The sequence below is a fragment of the Corvus brachyrhynchos genome, unplaced genomic scaffold (genome assembly GCF_000691975.1).
Source record: "Corvus brachyrhynchos isolate BGI_N302 unplaced genomic scaffold, ASM69197v1 scaffold101, whole genome shotgun sequence".
Lineage (NCBI taxonomy): Eukaryota > Metazoa > Chordata > Aves > Passeriformes > Corvidae > Corvus > Corvus brachyrhynchos.
Window position 1 is genome coordinate 7,188,982 of NW_008237239.1, and position 20,553 is coordinate 7,209,534.

Genomic DNA, 20,553 nt, shown 5'->3' on the forward strand with positions numbered 1-20,553 from the left:
TTTAAATCTTTGATTCAGGTCATTGACATCCACATCAGTCTTGGGCTGCTGATTAGGGTAAGAAGAGTACCAGGTATCTGTGTGGCAGCACTTGCTGTAGTGCATTAACCAAACTTACTGCATACACTGTAATAAGTGCATTAGATGCTAAATTTCGCTTTTCAATTTTCCAGGAACTTAGGAGTTCTCTTACCAGTACAAAACATTAGTGTGCAAAACCTTTTAGGTCTGTGTCCATGTTTGCCTTGGGAGAGTAAATACAGACAGGTGAGAATGCTTTAAACCAAAGAAAACCAAGAACTTTCCTGTTGGACAGCTGGTGAAACAGGGTGAGAAGCTGCACAGAATTTCTTATTTCAGAAGACTGCAACATAAAATAGAACTGGATTTCTGCTAGCATTTATGAAGGGCTGGACTCAACTGCAGCAACCACAATTAACCTCCAGCCAAGTCTCAGCAAACAGACTACAAGAATTCTCTTTAAATCAGCTAGTAGATGATGATGGTTGCTATTTCAATTATTCTTCACAGTATGATGAGAACAAAGCAGACCTATATGCATATTTTTTTTAAAACTGAAGATTTATTGGAAAGACATTTGATCCCATATCTTTTCAGCAATATAGGATAGTTAACATTTTATATAGACTGTATTCAAGTAGAAAAGATTACATTAAAAATTTCTTAATATTGCACTTGGGACAAGCCGTGGCTAAGCTACTAACATTAGCATTCCAGAACAAAATCATACATAGTCTTCAGAATTTTAGTGAGCTGCCTTGTGTTACCTGCAAGATTTCTTCACAGGTGCTTTCACACACATTGCTATTCAACTGAAGCTCACTGCTAAGAGTAATTCCTGTAATTTAAAGGTAAAGGCAAGCAATATGCTGTATGCTACCAGGAATGACTTTGGCAATTGCTTCATTCACATTATTTCACACTTCAGCCAAGATACTGTAGCGATTCACTTAACTCTTGTACAAGATCCCAGCATACATGTGAGAGGCTCCAATGCACATGGGAAGTGAAATACCCAGCTCCTTTTACACATTATTTCCGCCAAATTACCACACAGGCAGGAACCTTTTGTGGCTCACTGAGACAGACGAGTAGATTGAGCAGTATTTGCACACAGCAAGACTCAGTCTTCACGTGCCAGGCGCAGCATGGCTGGCATTGCTTCACATTATAGCAGTGTCTGGCCAAGGAAGTCCCAACAGGGGCAGGCATTGCAACAAAGCCTGAACGGGGACAAATCCAAAAGGGAACCCCAGCAAGCTGCAGATAGGGATTTTCACAGAACTGTAAAGGAGGAAATAACTACTGAGTCTGTACTGAGGATCAGAGAGAAATGAAAAAGAAAAAAGAAAAAGAGAAAAACCTGTTTAAAGGGGTGGGATAGCCAAGAACTGTAGTGAGTGGCAGTCTGATGGCTGCTGGAGAAAACAGGACAGGGTTTAATTATTAACTAAAATTGTTGCTCTGAACTGGTATTTAGAGACCTTGTTTCATGAAGAAGGGTAAGTGCATTTTATAGAAGCATGCAACTGAACATCTGCACTGTGTAACTGCAACTGAAATCTGCACTGTGAAAGAAAAGCCATGGACTTTACAATTTGTTTGCAGACTGTGTGCAGAGGGTAGAAAACTGCAATTCAGCAGCAGCTTCTCCCCTCTTGTGTCTTGTTTATATTCCCAAAACAGGTTCGCTTACAACAGTTAAAAAGAGAAACCGTTAGCCTACCTTCACCTTTAAATGCTGCTTTACTTCTTAAAAAAAAAGTAAATTACGACTGTTAAGTCACTAAGGTCTATTTTATTAGTAGCAGCTTCAATTTTTGTGTAAAAATAGTGTCAGCAGCTTTTACTAATGACGCAACTAAACTTTCGCTTTAGTAAGCATTATTACACAAAAAGCAGAGTCATTTATTTACTTTTCATCTTAGGGTAGCAAATCACACGAGTAACTCAGCTCTCTGTGGGGACCCTCCTGATGTAAGGAGCCAGTCCATCCAGAGCTGTAGACTTACCCAATTAGCCTATAAAGGACCAGTCCTTACTGCGCGTATTCCTAAGAGTTTTCCACTGTTACTTAGCACAAAAAACATGGAGGCATTTTAACACAGACACTCTGTAACATTTGTTTTATCTTCTTTTTTGCTGTAGGTGTGTTAAGAATCATGCAGTTTGCAGGCTTGGTCTTTGGAACAATAGGGTTTTAAGTTACTGGTTTCAGTCACAGAAAAAAATAACCCACAAAGACAGACCAGTAAAAGCACAGAAAGTATGAGCTACAAGAGAACATGAGAAAACCACACTTTAAAAACTTGATTCAAAACTCAGTGGTGGATACAAGGAAGCTGAGTTTTAGCACATGATCTGCAGACATTCATCCATCTCTGGATGTCCATCATTCACACAAGTCTTTGTTTAAATCATGCCTTGCATCTCCAATAAAGTGTCAATAGCAAAGTGTTACATAAGCAGCCAGTGTTAAGTAATTAGCAAAACACAAATAATGGTGCTTTGGCTTTTAGGGTAAGGAAAACTGTGCTTTCAACTGCATGTTTTGTACTCTCCTAAAACCTGAGCAAGTATCCCCTTAGTAGGTGAAAAAAAAAAAATCAGATGTCCCTTGTTTACTGCCATACTAGATGTGACTGCAGTTACTGACTAAACATGTCATACACTGTGTTTTGCAGAATTTTGTGATGCTTACCCTTTATCAGAAAGCCTAAAAAGGCTTAAAGTCTATTTTGAATCTAACTTCTCTACACTATCCCCAATTATATTTGACAAATAAATGATTCATTTCTTTAAGTTTAAACATAATGAAGTGCTATCTTTCTTAGCTAGAAAACTCAGACTTGTACATATGCTTCCAACAATCAGCTAAATCATAATAAGCAAAAAGTTATTAAAATAATTCAACAGGCTTATAGGCTGTTTCACTCCATTTCCCATATTAAAAAAGTTTGCAGATGTACATTTAAAAGAATACCATCACCACCACCAAACAAACTGCCACTCTGCCAGGTTCTCACTTGGAAACTTTTCATTAAGAAACTAAAACAGTGGCAAAGCTCAGCAACTTGGGCAGGACTACAGTATTTCAACAAGTCCTGGAATAGTCTGTCCTGAAACATGCTGGTATAAAGATGACTTAAACCAAAGCCTGCTCTTGGATCATGACAGAATTGCAATGCATCTGTCTGGTGCTTGCCTTTAAAGTGGTATCAATTGATCTTCTCTAGCCTCAAATAGCAGTAACAGTAACTATTAAAAAATGAGGAAATCCTCTGGCAGCCAGCAAGCAGCAGTCTATATGCACCACACTACAAAACAGTACCTCCACCCTATAATCACAGCCAGATTTTAATCACCTTGTCTGTGAACATACATGCACACGGTATCTTAAACTGCAGTGCTCAAATCTGCTCAACGGATTGCTGCACCCCACCCCATGCCATGGAACTTCCACCTTTCAGTCAGGAACTCTGGGCCTGGCAGAGCATCTTCCAGGTGGGACAGGGAGAGAGCCTGACAGAGTGCCAGGCAGGAGGCCAGGGAAGAGAGATGTGGAACATGCAGCCTGCTGGGAGGACACTGCACCTGCGTCTGCAGGGAAAACAAACAGGATCAGAAATAGGCAATGGAAGGATCTGAAGACTGGAAGAGACTGCAAAGATTAAAACCAATATTATAGGTGACTTTGTACCATTTTTAAACCAGGTGCCATTTATTTTGCACCCGGTTTCCAGTTCCAAGCACAAGAGTACACCCCCAAGATATGGACAAAATCAACATTCATGTTTCAAAATCTCAACTGGAAAATTCAGGAATCACGTATCAAATTTGGCAAGTGTTGTGTTTTCACATAAAAAGAAATCAGGTGCTATATAGGAACAACAGAATGAATGCAAGAAACTCTTAATACCTGTGATGAATTCAACAATATCAGTGGCAAACAAACCATTTCTGCAAATCAATCTTCAGTAATTTCATAGTGCCTAGCACTTACTACACAGACATTGTCAGCTTCTCAGGGCCTTGATTTTACTATTACCTTTAACAGGTACCAAAATTAATCGAAAACCCATACCAATCAGTGGAAGCTATGATTTCTCGGAAGAATGCCTGTCTTGCTTTTTACTCCACCATGTTCTCTTTGTAAAATGTCCTCTTAAAAAGTCTTCCATTACTAAGTGAACTACTACAGCATAGTGGAACTATCATCTGTAATACCAAGCATAGCAGATTGCTTTTGAAAAAGACACTCAGATATCTGAGTGAAATGACTATAAATGCTAGAAAATATATGACAGACAAATGTTTCTGGAAAAAACCCAAATCTAATAACCCTTACTGCACTGAGAACATTCTCCCCTATGAAAACATACAAGGCTACAGTAAAATAGTCAAAGATGTAAGATTTGTCAACCTGGAAAAAGCATAAGCTTAAACTTAAACAACATGAAATGTGGTCCTTATTTCCATTTCAGGTATAACCACCAGAAACAACCATTTTCAGTATTTGGAAAGGCAAAATTTGAATTTGATCACTTTAATAAAAATTATTACAACCTATTAAAATCAAGGAGACTTAAGCTTTCACAATTTCAGGATTTAGTTTTTTCCACCACATAATTTCTAAAATAAAAAACTTCAAGCATTTCTTCCATCACCAGCATCCTCCTTCAACTGCCCATTGTGCCCATGAGCAGCATCATGTAATGTCTCATTACTCTCAACAGTATGAAGAGACTAAGAAGTGGAGTTAAATCTAATATTTTGACTAAAATAATTTTCACAAGACATGTGCAACAAAATACCCAGCTTGTCTCAGAAGCAAGTCTCTTCACAATAGCTTTGTCTTTTACATTTAGAATTTTTCTGTCTGGTAAGATGCAAATATAATGGAAGTCTAACATCTACAGTTATGCAAGTACACAACCCCCCCGCATACATCACTAGTAAATAATCAGACTGCATACAAGATTACTTGTAAAAGTAATAAAACCCTTTGATGCTCTGTATTTATGCTGGCAAATAGCTCTCCTGATATAAAAGGCACTTTGAAAACCCAATATGGTTTGGTTCATTAAGTTTGCAAAGTACAAACAATTGTACAAACATACAATTATATTGAAGCATGTCAGCCATTGTGACATTGTCTACAAAACAAGTTTCCAATTGTTGATAACACTGGTTTTATGGGAATGAGCAGTGGTTTCAGCAGCTTTACTGAAGACATGACAGGGTTTCCAGTACCACAATCTTATTAAGTAAAAAACCCTCAAAAACTTACGAGTTTAGGGGCCCCCAAAAAAACAAGACCCGAAGTCCATAACATTCATTCAATATTTACTCCTTAGAAGTGAACTCCATCCATAGCCCGAGGGCAGAAATCTATTCAGTCGATTCCAGACGTGGTGGAGGCAGGCTCTGTTTCAAGAAGTGTTGGTACACCAGTACAGTACTGAAAACTTTGGTCCAACAGCACCATTCCAGAAGTTCACTACATGGCTGCAACATCAATCTGTATGTAAAGCTGCCTTACTCCTGCCTGTGGAAAAGGGAAGGAGGGTTAAAAATGCTGTAAAGCCAAAGCAGCTTCCTGTCCTGAACATCAGCCCACATCAGTAAGTGACCTAGCAAAAAACCTCAATGTCTTATTTTTCTGTAATTCATCTCCTACATTTAGCACATCACTCAGAGAGCATGGGACGAGTAAGGAGTTCTTCACACAGTCAAGTGCACACACATAATGATGTATTAACATTAGCTTTGCCATTATTACCTCTTCTGATTCATCCTAAATAACTGCCACACGTGAAGCTGCACAAAAGCACTTCTTACTTTCTTTTGTGCCACTTCCTGAAAAGCAAGCTGCTTGAAGAACTGTCAGGTTAAAATGGAGCTAAGCACAAGAGCGTAACGTGGGACTTGTTCAAACCAGTTCTACATTATGATTTTATCCAGAAAGCCATCACATGTGCAAGCAGCCAATGAGTAGCTTTGAGTAGGTCCAGTCTGTTGTGAGAAACCCTAAGCTAAGAGAAGCCTCATCTATTTTCTTAGTTCCTTATAGGTCAATATAGAACAACCAAACTGGATACACCTGAGACAATTACATCTGTTATTTCCATAAAGTGGCATGAAAAACTAATGCAGAGAGGTACAGTAATTCCATCTACACAACTGAGTATTTTGAAATTGTTCTATACAGCTGGAGCAGAGAAGCTTTTCAAAACAGATACCAAACTCAGAAATATTCAACCTTTCCTGATAAGAATTACGTCACATCACATGACAAGCAATTTACACTTTGAGATGTGATTTCTACTGATAAGACATACCTGAGTAAAAATATTGTGAGTCTGGCTTAGAATCCACCTTCCATCAGCATCAGGAGCTACTAATAACTTCAAAGTCCCTATGTAAACATCAGTACAGAGGGTCCAGAAATGTGGATCATGTAAACTGTAAACTCCTTGCAACTGCTGCACCTAAAAATAGAGGCAAATTTTAGAAAGTGTATTTCAGAAAATATTTGTCTGTACTATGTTTTTTTTTGTAGAAAATATTATAAAAGCCAATGCATTCTTTTACTTCTAGTTCACTGGGCATTTTGTGATCTTTTACCAGAACTTCTTATTACTATCTCTGTTATTGTAAGGAAGATGAAAACATACAGAGGATTTGTGTCTGTGTGATGATTTTGTGTATGTGTTGTGATTTTGTACTCTGCTGCATTTACATTCTACATGTGTTTTACTGAAACCGTTTCTGAAAATAGAGGTGTTCAAGAGAGAAAAGTCAGTTACTGGATTTGAGATGGCATTCAATTAAAACTGCTCTTTTTGCAAATGTGGGAATTTTGCCATGAAACATACACACAGCTGAAGCTCAGTCAGTCAGCAGCTTGATCAGTCAGAGCAAAAACAGCTTAACAGCTCACCCTCTGGTAGCACTGAGGCAGGGCATTTTCCAGAGAAGGAGGAGTTCTCTGCATCAAAATCCCAATGGATTCTTTTAAAAGTGGAACAATACTAGAAAGAAAAAAGGAAATTAGCTATTATTACTTTTTCAAAAGGTGCAAGGAGCAACCTAAGATTCCTTAATGCTGAAAAATTTTTCTTCAGTTCTTCCACCAGAAGCTGAGAAAGTTGCCATGAAATACCAGTACAGAAAATAAAAGCATTGACAAAATTGCTATGGTGTCCTATCAAAGGCAAGACTATTTCTCTCTCACAGTTTCCACAGAGTTAACTAGTGGCTAGTCACAAAAGATTAATGGTTTAACCACGGGATTTGAGAGGAAATCTCTTAGTGTCTTGGAAGTTATACAACAAAGCAGCTGTATAGCTCAAAACCAACTTCAATGGCAAATCATTCACAACCAACCATAAAAATACTCAACTGAAATAGGGTTTGCCTCTGTGTTTGGGTTAAGGCATATTTTTCTTATGAACTAAGATAATAATGGGGCAATCATAAAACAAAATTATTGTGGAACAGTCCAGCTACAACAGAGTTATTTTGTCAGAAACAGACAACTTGGCATATTCTTGAAGTAAACTAAGTGTAGGGTCTCATCCAAGCTCAAGGGTTAAACATTTGGAAGCAATTAGAGGTTCCCTCCTGGCCAAATAGTCTTGTTTAATCAGCAAACTAAGAAGACATTTAATACCCTTTTTTGTCATTATTACTTTTTGTTTTTTAATAAAACCAGGAGACCAGTAAGCCTATGCCCTGAAGCTACCACTAAAAGGTTATACTCTTATTAAGCATTCAGCATGGTGATTTTTTTGTTTAGGTGTAGTGCATCATGTCTGGTTCAGTAGCACATCCTAAAATTTTCAAGTGGATGACAAATATGTGTAGTCCAACACTGAAGCTCAAAGAGCAATTTAATTTCAAGAGCATACAAGTCACCTAACACTCTGGACCGAAAGTGATTATGTATTTCAGAAATTGTAAGCGGCATTTCAGAGTTCAGCACTGGCATCACAGCTACACTACCTGGAGTTATGGGATTAAAAGCACATCTAAAATGTTTGTAAGAGATTAACTGGACCAGCTGTTAAAGGACACTGCAGAAGCTTTGTTTAAAATCTCATGAAGTGATGTGGAATGCACAGCACAGACCAGCTGTGTATTTGCAGATGTGAACAAATGACCTAACCATTTAAAAAAAGGTGTTTCCATTTGAACATGGGAGCAGTGCTGGCTGATGGACTGCTCAGCTCACTCCCTGGTTAAACCCTGGCCAGGGATGGGAGGGAGCAAGAGGCTGCGTGACTCTTGTCTAATGAACCCCTGGAAAAACCACCACCCTAAAATTAAGTCTTCTTGCAGGCACAATGCTTGTTCTAGCCAAATTCACTGCCTGGTGCTCTCTAGCACATGGCCTCCCACGTTTGCACTGCCACCAAGGCATCGGTTCAGAGATAGAAGCAATTAGGGGCAAGCATTAGGACCAGGAGTTGCCTGAACTGGACCTGTCACCAAGACAAACAGTTAGCAATGCAATAACTGTCAATCTGTCTAAAGGAAGCTTAATTGGAGTGTCACATTCTACAGTGGATTACAGAAGTTTAGGGAAAAAAGGTTCTCTTATTAATGAACCCATCTCACTAAATAATGTCCATGTCACAAGCACTACATCAAAGGGAGGTGGAGCTGCCAACATACTCCACTGCTGAATTGATTTCAGTTTAACTCCCTATTTAAAATGCACATTTGCTTCTTAATAAAAACCTTGAAAGACCAATACACAAGTTCAGGATGCAAACTGAATGCAAGAATTTTGAACACTGACTCCATTCCCATAAATTTAACAAAGCCTCTGTAACTTATGCATCCAAAGGTTTCAAAAACCACACACATACAGGCTGCATATTATTCTCCCAGGGAATCAACTAAAAGAATAGAGAACGTAGTAGTCTGCCTTTTTATTGAAACATACCACTAAAAGTGAGAAAAGCCATGAAAGAAAGCTAACAAAAATGGCTAATTTGTACAACTTATTTACATCATTTAATAAAACTGTTGTACATTATCTGATGGAAGAGAAATTAATTGTCAAGTAGATTTGAACAGACAGGCTAAGAACACCTTGAAAGTCCAAAGAATAGAGGTAAACCAGGATGTGGCTTGATGCTGTCAGTGAAAGTTGACGCACAACCCGGGTCACACCTTCTTCCTCTATCTCAGAGCCAGTGTTCAGATACAAAGTTTATCTTTTGCAAAGCTGAAAAGGCCAAAAGACAGCTGCAGTGATGGGACAGGCCCTCACAAATGCTGTTCAGAGCAAAGAAGGACATGGATGTCCCTCTGCATCCAAGGGATACTAACTTACGTGGTAGTCTTACTGTAAGCCAAACTAACACAACAAACAACAGAATCCTGTTTTATGACGCCTGATGTTTTCCATTGTTTCATGCATATTACTGAAGTATAAAACCTTTAATTTAAAAACCAAGACTCCAGAGAGTATGCTCTTTTCTCAAACATTAACTAAAACCAGTATTACTTAATCACTAAGAGGCACTAGAAATATCAGTTCCATTTCATGTGACTGAAGAAAACGTTAGGGAAGATGACAAAAGCAAGCAGGCTGAAAATATGGTTAGAGACTTTGACCAAGCTCTCTTTTTTTTGGCTTCATCATTAGTGAAAAAAAACCATGTGGCTGCCTCCACAGCAACTATTGCACTGGTGCTTCCCCCCTTGTTTGTTTTAATTTATAAGATTATTGAGGAAAACAAATAATGCTGAATTGTCACCAAGTGGAAAGCATTCTCATGCATAAGCAGTCAGTAAGCTTTGCTATTAGAGACAATTCCATTGCTTTCTGATTACCAAGCCTTAAATCTAAAATATCACACTCTTTTACAAGACAATAAAATTTGAAAGAGGCACCAACCCACAGCAAGATTTGGGTTAAAAACATACTCTCTACAAAAGCCAGAAAAGCAAAGGCAGCTAATGTTACAGCACATCACATTCCCACACAAACTGTTACAGAAGAAGTGAAAGGTGTTCCAACAAATAAAAACAAACTAACTATTGAGATGAACATGATAAATCCAGCCTGCCACTACTACACATGGATTGATTAAAAATTAAGAGTGAAAGCATCAAACTCTTAATTAACCTGCACCACATTCAGATACTACTCATACCCCTTCCAGTGCCATCCTGTTTGTGCCACTGTTTCTGTAGGCATAGCTAGCAAGACCCTGGCATTGTCATGATCTTGGACTGCAAAGCTGAAAACAACTCTGGGTAAAGAACCCTTTACACAGACATTGCATGCAGAGCACAGCAGGAAATTCATTCAGTGCTCTCAGCACTACAGAAAATAGAAGGTATTTGTGACAGGTTTCATGGAAGGTAAAAAAACATTGCTAAGGATCAAGACCAGCTATGGTTCTTCAAAATATGGTTCTTCAAATACCATAGCTCAACATCTACAGCCAGATTTCCAAATTCTGGGTTTTTCCCCAGCCACCATCCATATCCTCAGTGTGAAGAGTGTTGGCCTAGTTCAGAACTTTAATAAAATTTTTTTATTAGGCAATGGCAATTTTAATCAGACTACAAGCTTTGCTTAAGACAAAGACCACAGGTTTAACATTTGCTTTACTGATTTTGAATTCTTTGTTCTCATAACAATGTAGCACCTTGATTCTCAAGCAAGGCTGACAGGTACCATTACCCTGTAAATAAGGGTAGTGCTTGACATTTAGCAAAAATGGCTTAAAATAACACCACCAGTAAACATACTAGTTTGGAGGAGTTTTGCTATAGAAAGTTCCTTCTGAATCTTAGTGAATGCAGCACTTCATTAAAAAAAAGTAATTTTTTTTATACTGTTATGCCTCAAACATGAAAGACCCCAAATGTTACTGGCACACCCTCCCCTGAAGCTCTTTCATATTGTATCATGTTCAAGCAGCTCTAGATTTTATGCAAAAAATTATGTAACCCGTGGAAACAACTTCACTAAATGACTGAAGTAAATTGCCTCATTTCTTTGACCACTTAATATGCAGTCTGCATGCTCTATGCAATCTAGTATCAGATTTAGTCTACTGTGCCTTTCTAGAAACATGTGGGTCTAATAGTGGTTTAGGACAAACTTGATTTATACCAGTTGTGGCTTTTGCATGGTGACTAGTTTCACATAGCTGACTGAAATACTAAAATTGCTTCAACATTTCAGAATAAGGCTTAGAATACCAAGGTTAAAAACTAAATGAATATTTAGTTTTAAATATTGAAAGCAGTTTAGAGACTTGAGAAATTGTTTATTGATTCAATGCATATATAATTATGTGGACAACACCTTGAGAAAACTTGAAGAGTTCCAGCCTGAACTACAATGAAATAGTCAAGCTTTTGTTAAAAAAAAATTTTAAATGGTGGTAAGACAGACTTGTCTATTTTAAGCATGTCCTATTTATGCTTTACTTGCATAAGATAGTAGAGAATAATCGAAGAAAGAGTCATTAGATATTAGTGGTTGCATCCAGGAAAATTCAGATCCCACACAGGATTTTCACTGGGCAGTCAGAATGTTCTGTGCTAACTCACGAGGAGTTAGGCAGAGAATGTCACCCTAGAGCAGTCTTAGCAGAGGATCACAAGAGCAACAGAGCAACTGTGTCAGCAGCTGACAATTTGCACTAATTAGAGATGTTGTCTACAAAAAGGCTCAACCATTTGATTTAAACGCACTGCTTGACTTCTCTGAAGAAGCATTTCTTAACCCGTCTGCACTTACACAAGATAAAACAGGTTACAACGTGGAGTCTGTACAGCTTTACACTGCCCCAGTAAGTTTTTCAGTCATCTTATACAGGTATTTTTGTGATTTCTTTTGCAAGCGTGGCCATCATTTCAAACAACTGAATGGAGAGGACCCACTAACAGGAGCAGGCAAGGCTTGAATAAACCAGGGAGAGCTGCCCAACACTGAAGCAAGCAAACACTCAATCGAAAACGAATGAACAGTTATCTCACATAGACACAAGCAATCCTAGATTAAGAACCGTGATTTTCCTTTGCATTCTCATCCAACAGATTTGATATGCTATCAGTTCACCAGACATAGTTCCATAAAAGAGAATAAGGATTTCTGTTCTGCCTTTATTCCTTCTTTTTATACAAAAGTATCATAGAAAGAATACAGATTAAAAACCAAAACCCTAAACAAAACCAAACTAAAACAAACCCCACAACAACAAAAACCCCCAACAAGACAACAGAAAAACAGGAATCCTGGATCTAACCTACCCCCTACTCATACCCTGCACACTCTGTAAGTCAAACTCAGACCATTAAGCAGTAACTTGGAGAATACAGTTCCAACTAGGGCAAAGTCCCCAAACACCATTAAAACTTTTGAATGACTTTATCAGAATGGCTTTTGCATTTCTGGCTCAAAACTATGCTTCTTTTATTACAGCCACAAAGATCCTGATTACAGAACAGATCCTGATTTTTAAACACCCGTGGATGGGGTCTGCTTGTTGGGGCACACACATGCTCTTACTCCACTTTACCTAGTTGGTTTAACTAGTAAAAGGGATACAAACAAAATTGACAAATATTCATTTGAAACAGCAGACAATTATTTAATCTGAAGCCAGATTTACCCCAAAAAATTATGTCCTTCCCACCTCAAACCCACAGGTATCCCATGAGCAGACAGACAATTAAAAAAACCCAAACAAACAAAACCCAAAATCCCCCTCACACCTTGAACTAGACATAGCTCTTGCCATGACCAGTTTAAAGTATTTCTGCAGTGTTATTCCCCTCAAATTTTAAATTTCACAGCACTTCAGTAAATTTTTTTTCTCTAGGTTAGATTTAGGTGACTGTAAAAGATTAAGTACAAAACTATTATATATCCTAGCAAGCATCACCTGGGCTCCCATATTACTGTTACAGAAGATCACCTTATGGGAAAATCTGAAAATCTTTTTGTGCTAATTCTTAAAGAACACTTCAAACACAGCATAGTGAAGAATAGGCAAAATTAACAGTGGTTTTATGTCCAGAAGTGTAAATGAAGATTACTGAAGTCAAACACCATAGAAAGGCACTCAAGTTCTCAGTATCCATCTGAAACTGCCAGTTATCTAATTTATAATCTTAAAGTGCATTTCAAGCAAAACCATCAATAGTTAAGTCTGTTGGACTGCTTAGAAAACAAAATATCATCACAAAACCACCCAACCCTGCAATTAGTGCTCGCTCCACTGATGTGCCAGGATGTGTCAGTCTGCATGAAACGCAGGCTTGCTTCTATCAGCTAAGATGCAGCTGACTGCACTGATAGCAGAATTATTCTACTGATCATTTATAGCATCAAGGACCAACAAAATAACATCACAGGCTGAAGTCTGGCATCAGATCAAAAAACACATCAAATAGTGAACTTCTCCAGCATTTTCAGCATAGAACACGGGTCTCAAATGTTCCTTCTATCTGTGCTAGAAAACCTACCAACAGCATTATTATGACACCTCTGTTATGGAATTCAGTGTTATTTCAACTACTGTATGAATGGAAGAAAAAAATGAATTGTCATTCATATGATATTTTCTGCTGTACACAAAGCTAGACCCTTAAAATATAAAGTGTATGGAAACCTGTGTTTTAGCCAGCCACTACCTCTACCTCAGCAAGTTTCTTCCCCCTTGGAAACATGCACATTTTCTTTCCCATTTTCTGAGATTTCAGTAACAGAAGTAGTTTGTAATAATTTGTCATTTATGAAATTACAGAATGTTTAAGTCAAAATCTCCGAAGTTTATATTAAAGTGGTGATTTAATAGTGATTTCTATCACCGACAGTTCTGTGGGTGTTGCGTCTGAAGCCTGCTGCCCTACTCTGACAAACAGGGAGATTCACATCAACAATCCTGTGAATGCTGCCATGCACAAGCCATAAACATGCCATACATGGTATGAGCATAAGTAGCTGCAGTTCATCAGATGACACTCACCACTGCCGAACAGACAAAGGTGTTCAGTTATTAGGTTGTAACTGGAGTTGTGGTATGCTACCCTATGCCACCATTGAAACTGCTGCCAAAAAAGCCTTATAGCATCACTAAATGAAATATTTGCTTGACCAGTCAAATCCAAATAGCTTCACATTTACAGTGATCTTGTCCAGGAGTACTTGAAGCATTTCCATCAGATCTTAAAAGGAATAAGGATGTCTCAGCGTACAAATACAAATAAAAAGTTCTTGTTGAGGTAAGAAAACGAAATTAAAACCTACCAGCCTTGATTTGTCAAGGACAAGGGCACATCCTGTGCCAGCAGTCTCAACTCTGCTGCCCTGAAAGCATTCTGCTCCATTTACTGGAGTACACTGGTTTATATAAGCATGTACTAAATACAGAGATGAATCTTTCTACAGTTTGAACCTGAAAGACATTTTTGTATTATTATGCAAAGAAGGACAAAATATGCAGATTTAAGAGCTGAAGTTGTACCTGAGGAAAAGGGAAAGAAAGACAGCTCATGTAAGAGCTCACCAGAACGGCTGTATAGAACAGAGGTAACACCACTCTTGGAAGAAAAGCAAATGTTATAAGTCATTAGCATAACAAAAACCCTTTTTCTTCTGAGCTGTAATTTCTGCTGTAACTAGCATCAAAAATACTACCAAATACCAGTGATAGCAACACTTACCTTACACCTATAAGTAGTGCTATCAGCATTGAACAAATAGGATCTGCTATCATTAGACCATAGTTCTGCATCAGTATAGCAGATATGATTACACCAATACTTCCCAGCGTGTCTGCCACAATGTGCAGAAATACACCTGTAAGAGATTAAGTGATACCATTACAACTTGCTATTCTTAAAGCTAATGCAGCATTTCAGAGATGTTTTACAAAAAGAAGTCTCAAGAACTAGATAATACAATCTATACTTGTTAAATTTGTGGTCAGTTTTGGGTCCAACACGCAAAGATTTTAATGTATTTGTGGAATATGGGCCATTTGAAGAATTTACATTCTTTTCTGCACTTAGCAGTAATAAGTATTTCATAGCAAGGCTATTAAGTTAAACAGTGATTAACAGCTGCAGCTAGACTTTTCTCGTTCAATACCCACTCATATTATAGCACAGAAACTCATAGTCCCTGATGCCTACAGTAGTGAGTACTGTATAAGATGGCCAGACTGTTAAAAGAAACAGTTCTGTGAAGCTTTGACACATGCTAATGTTTAACTGACAACACCTTCTAGAAGTTATTTGGCAAAGAAATCCAAGACAAATAGTTTTGAGAATTAAACTATGCTGCAGACATGAAAAGGTTTACTCTTACTCTGAAGAATAACACTGCCTTCAAGTACAAAGAAACACATACTTTGCAGCTAGTCAAAGTTTAGCCTTTGGAGCTCTCTGCTGGCAGTGACTGGAAGTCATTCAGAAACAGCTTCTTGAATGCAATTCTCCAGACAGATAATCCCCTCTCCTAAAAACAACACACGACTATAAACCAGCTCTTTGGGGATTCTCCAAGTCTACATTTGTACTGGGTCTGGCTGGGACAGAGCCAGGTTTCTCCAAAGCAGCCTGCACCAAGGCCTTCTGTTTCTCACAGCCCCACAGCAAGAAAGCTGGGGCAGGCAAGATGCTGGGAGGGCACCACAGCCAGGCCAGCTGATCCAAACGGACCGGAGGGATATTCCACACCACCCAACACCATGCTCCCCAGTAAGACTAGAGTGTTGTCTTTTCCAAGTAGCTGTCGGTCAGACTTCCCTAGGCAGTGATCTGCTGGTGGGAGGTAATTGCTTGTGAGTGACTGTCTCAAGAATGATGGACTTTGTATCACTTGGTGAGGTTTTTCACTCAGTATTGAAAAATTAAAATAAAACCAGGTCTTTTTAAAATGCTTCAATTAAAATGAGTCTTTCACAAAAAGACTGACTTTTGAGTACCTTCAACTGAAGTACTGAGTATACATATACATACTATGGTGTACTGTAAATTCTGGAAGAACGTGTAAATGTTTCCGTTTCAAGGACTACAAACAAGCCAGAAAATCATCCCATGAGAGAAAACCCTACGTACATTTGGGTATGCCAAATAATTACTACCTCCTACATCTCATAATTGTCTCCCTTCAACTTCCGAACATTTAAAAAAAGTAAAACAAAACCAACAAACAGCCAACCAAAGATCAAAACCAACATCTAAATTATCCATAACTAATGCTCAGGAGATCAGGGACTCCAATTCTACTTCAAGAAATTTAGATGCATTACCATCTGCTCTAAACCAACTCTAAGAGCTTGATGAAATGCATATTTTAAGCTCAGGTACTCTTTAACAATTATATCAATCTGCATTTTTTAAATACCTTCTATCTTAATCACATTGTTCTTCATGTTACAGAACATATATTGCAAATAGGCTCCTTAGGTTTCTGCTTTTAACCCCTCTTTCCTAGTTTTTCATTGATTTTTCAGCATCAATAACAGAAGCCGAATCCCAACTTTTGGGATGTCTCTTTTAAACTGTGTTGACACTGCACTACATTTAGACTTCTGTGAATGTCTTGACATGTCATGCACAGAGTACAGCAGAGCTATTTACAGGGGGAATGGAACTTCATTAAATAGCTCCTTTAAGAAAAACGTGGCATTTATCCAGAGGGACCCTCTAAAACACGTGTGATAGACCCAGGCAGGCAGACTGATAAAACCAATAAACCATCATACTTATTCTCATCATACCTTGTAAAATCTGTTTGCTGGATCCAGCCATTACTTCAAGAGAATGGTCATCTGTGAAGACAATTATTGACATATTAACCTAGACAAAGGCTCTCTCTAGTGGTCCTTCTGTTTGGAAATGTCTTGAACAGAGGCTGCTCACAATGACCAGCTTTTACTCAAGCTATTGTTTTTTAATGCAGCAATTAAGTCTTAAAATGCATTTTTTTAAATAAAACATCACTTCACACAATAGATTTCTACCTATGTATATATAAAAATAAATAATATACATTTGTTCTTAATTAAAACAAACTGAGAGGGAAGACCTTGCTAGTATATAACAAAATAAGACCCCCTCAAGAAACCAAGTCATGTACACAAGTGAGAAGAGTAGGTTTAAATAAATCTGCTAACCAGAAATACTTCACTTAAGCAAGCATTTATACCTAATGTAAGACAACAAGGATAAGACTTGGAGAAAGAAGAAGTAAGTAAAAAATCTTCTCATCCAAGCAGATTAATGCCTCTGTAGCATTAATCTGAAAGATGTTTTAAGAAAAACTTGTTAAGGGATAGCAAAAGGCTTCTAGTGAAGATATACAATAATTTACACAACAGATGATTTGAACACCAAATTGCACAAAACAGATAGCCACATTCACTGGTCTACAAGGGTGAGGGCCATGGGGAAAGTATGGAAGAGGCAGCAGCAGGGAACTCCTGCTTTCCAACCAAATTCCAGGAGAACTACTGAAAAACAAATGCCAATTTTCTAAGAATAGCAGGGAAGGGACAAGTAAATATTTTTACACTCCTTCTCACCTCCTGTCTGCCACGTCCCACACTATTCCCTGCTCTGAATGTGCACATTTTGAGTCACATCAGCTCCCAGCTTATAGCTTAGGCAGGAAGGACTGACAACCCTGCATTACCACAAGGCTTTCATTTGCACTGTTTCAAATAGGTGGTATCTACACAATCTCTTCTCCCATAGTGAGGGCTACTGATCATATTTTGCATGAATGTCTCTTCTCAGATTGTTTGCCTTCATAGAAAAGATTTAAGCATAGCTAACATAACAAGTATCTTTTTCATAACCATCTTAAAACAGATTACAACTACACAAAATGGGGAAAGTCTCACTTGAGATCACAAACCAAGTACAACTAACAATCCCGAAGTACCCAAAGTTCATTGGTTCATTTTTTCTAATATCTTGAGCTGTAAAATTATTCAAATGGAGAGCACCAGCAAAGCAGTTTAACTTTGTCTATTGATTTTAATGAAAAAAATGAAACAGGGCACTTGATAACTAATTTCACTATATTGCAATAGCATACAGCTGTTCCATCTTTTGCCAACACATAACATTACGGTGAACATTCAAAAACCAGAGGTAAAGCAAAATCTTTAAAAACTAACACTGAAATTACTGCAAGTGAAACACAAAATGAGCCACAAAACACGCTAGTTGCAGAGCACACCAAACATTTAATGAAGCTATGTCCAGGTATAATCACAATAAGCTGCCAGCACACTCTTTTTTTTTTTTCAGTGAATTATTAATAGCAGATTTAGACTGAGTCAGGATGATCTGTGGCATCAACTCAGTACTTACCATGACAATAATCCTGACCATGAGAGTGTCCATGGCCGTGACCATGAGTGTGTCCATGGGAATGTTTATGTTCGTGACTGTGCCCATGATTTCCGTGACTGTGCCCATGGCTGAGACCACCGTTAAATAGAGAATGGCTGTGCTCGTGCCCTATAAACAAATATCACCATCAGAGCATGATGAATACATAAATGATGAATACAAGTACACTTACATTTGTTTCTCAGCTACTCAAACCTATTCATCTTTTAGGTCATCTTAAAGTATGCCTTTAAATAAGTTAAGAAACTTAACACAAGCTGTTTGTCATCTACAGCTCTGCTGTGCAGACTTATTTTATATATATATATGTACACATAAAATATACCAGATTTGAGAAGTGCTTTTATACATTCCCACTTCTGAGACTTGTGCTAGACTTTTAATATAATTTGAAAAATGTACACCTAATTAAATATAAGCACTTTAAAAATAGCTGTTTTAAGAAACCAGAAATTGACTGTCATTCACAGATTAAAAATTCAAGCTTAGATTGCTGCTTAAAGACCAAAGACTATGTTCTTTCACCAGTATATGTAAGTTTATATGTTAAGCTCAAAGAGAGACCCATAGGCTTTGCAGAAAAAAACCCCAGAGTGTTTACCACGTGTATTTAGACAAATAAATTCTGCATTTCAATTCAAAAGACACTAAGCTGAGAAGCATCTGAATCAGAATCATCTCATGCTTAAAGTTTGGTTCAGATACTGTTTTCTAAATTTTCCAGCAACAACCTTGCTTAAGTACAGCTTAAATTTGTCCAAAAAGATGCTCTGCAAATCTCTTTCAGTAAGGTGCAGAAGAGTGCATTAACTCCAGAAAGCAGATTCTGGACTTCTAGGTGTTCCAGTTAATGGATATTAACATGAGAAGTACAACAGTGGCACACCAGGGCTAGTAATAAAATACAGAAGTCAACAATGCAAGAAGAGGTCACAAACACATTTGGCTAGGATTGCCATTAACAAGACATCAAATGTAATACTGGGGTTCTCATTGGGGGTTAATAAGGTCCTGGAACACAGGCTGCCACTAAAGGAAACAGTACTGGAAGTTACATCCTACCAGAGCCATGTGAATGCCCATGACCTCCATGCTGAAAAACAAATATTCCTATGAGATTTACAATGAATCCTAATATAGAAACAGGAAGAAGTCTCTCATGATGCACATCAGGAGGCTCAAGTGCTCTCTAAAAAAAAAAAATAAAATGAAACAAACCAAAAAGCAAACATAGAGTTTTACAATCTCTTTACGTTATTAAAAGGCACCAAAAAACTACTTAGATACAGGAGCATTCTTATACATAACATATATATAGACATACTTTAAAATTATTCTGGGCTTTCGGTTTTTGGGATGATACACAGACCAAATCTCACTGTCTGAAAATAAAGTTCTATTATTAAAGCTGTGAAAGTACAGTAGCATATTCTCAAGAGTCTAGCTCAGTTTTATCATAAGATTGAGTTATGCTGTGGGATGTGGCTCAACACCATTTGAAAACATTCAGGTTTGTTCCAGTATGTGGATTGCTTAAGTCACCATCTGTAAGACTTCCAAGAGACTAGAATGCCATTTCTTCCTTTCTCCTTAGAAAGGTGAGGCAATGAGGGCAATGAAATGAAGACTGAGAACAAATTATGACATTTTTTAGAAGTTCTCAAATCTAGATTGATTTTTTTTTTCAATTCTTTTTTACCCTACTTCCTTAAATTATGACATTTTTTAGAAATTCTCAAATCTAGATTGATTTTTTTTTTTCAATTCTTTTTTACCCTACTTCCTCTGGAATTTTTTTCCCCATGAGACATTATAGACCTAATACAATTTGCATCTGGAGCTAAGTATTGATGAGTGTAAATTACTACTGGCAGAATAGAAAAACATTCACCATCTCTCCACAAGGATGAAAGGTACAGGCAGTAAACAGCAAGACAGTAAAACTTCTAGCAGATGTAAAATGAGAAAAACATTCACCACCTCTCCACAAGGATGAAAGGTACAGGCAGTAAATAGCAAGACAGTAAAACTTCTAGCAGATGTAAAATTTTAAAGCAACTGAGAGAAAGAGATTCATAAGCAAAGAGAATACTTAGCATGGGAGCTCAGATCAGCCGGAAT

The 20,553-nt window shown here is 37.8% G+C and overlaps 1 protein-coding gene across 1 annotated transcript in view; it reads right to left on the reverse strand.

Annotated features, from left to right (window-relative positions):
- Positions 1–561: 561 nt before the first annotated feature.
- SLC30A7 (solute carrier family 30 member 7) overlaps positions 562–20,553 on the reverse strand; it is a 26,380-nt gene continuing 6,388 nt past the window's right edge. Inside the window, exons 3-9 of the mRNA XM_017729766.1 lie at positions 19,495–19,621; positions 18,391–18,540; positions 16,791–16,841; positions 14,728–14,863; positions 6,965–7,055; positions 6,363–6,512; positions 562–5,569 (exon numbers count right to left, since the gene is read on the reverse strand). Of these exons, the coding sequence (XP_017585255.1) occupies positions 5,522–5,569; positions 6,363–6,512; positions 6,965–7,055; positions 14,728–14,863; positions 16,791–16,841; positions 18,391–18,540; positions 19,495–19,621 (753 nt within the window). The 3' untranslated portion in view covers positions 562–5,521. The remainder of the gene's footprint in view (positions 5,570–6,362; positions 6,513–6,964; positions 7,056–14,727; positions 14,864–16,790; positions 16,842–18,390; positions 18,541–19,494; positions 19,622–20,553) is intronic.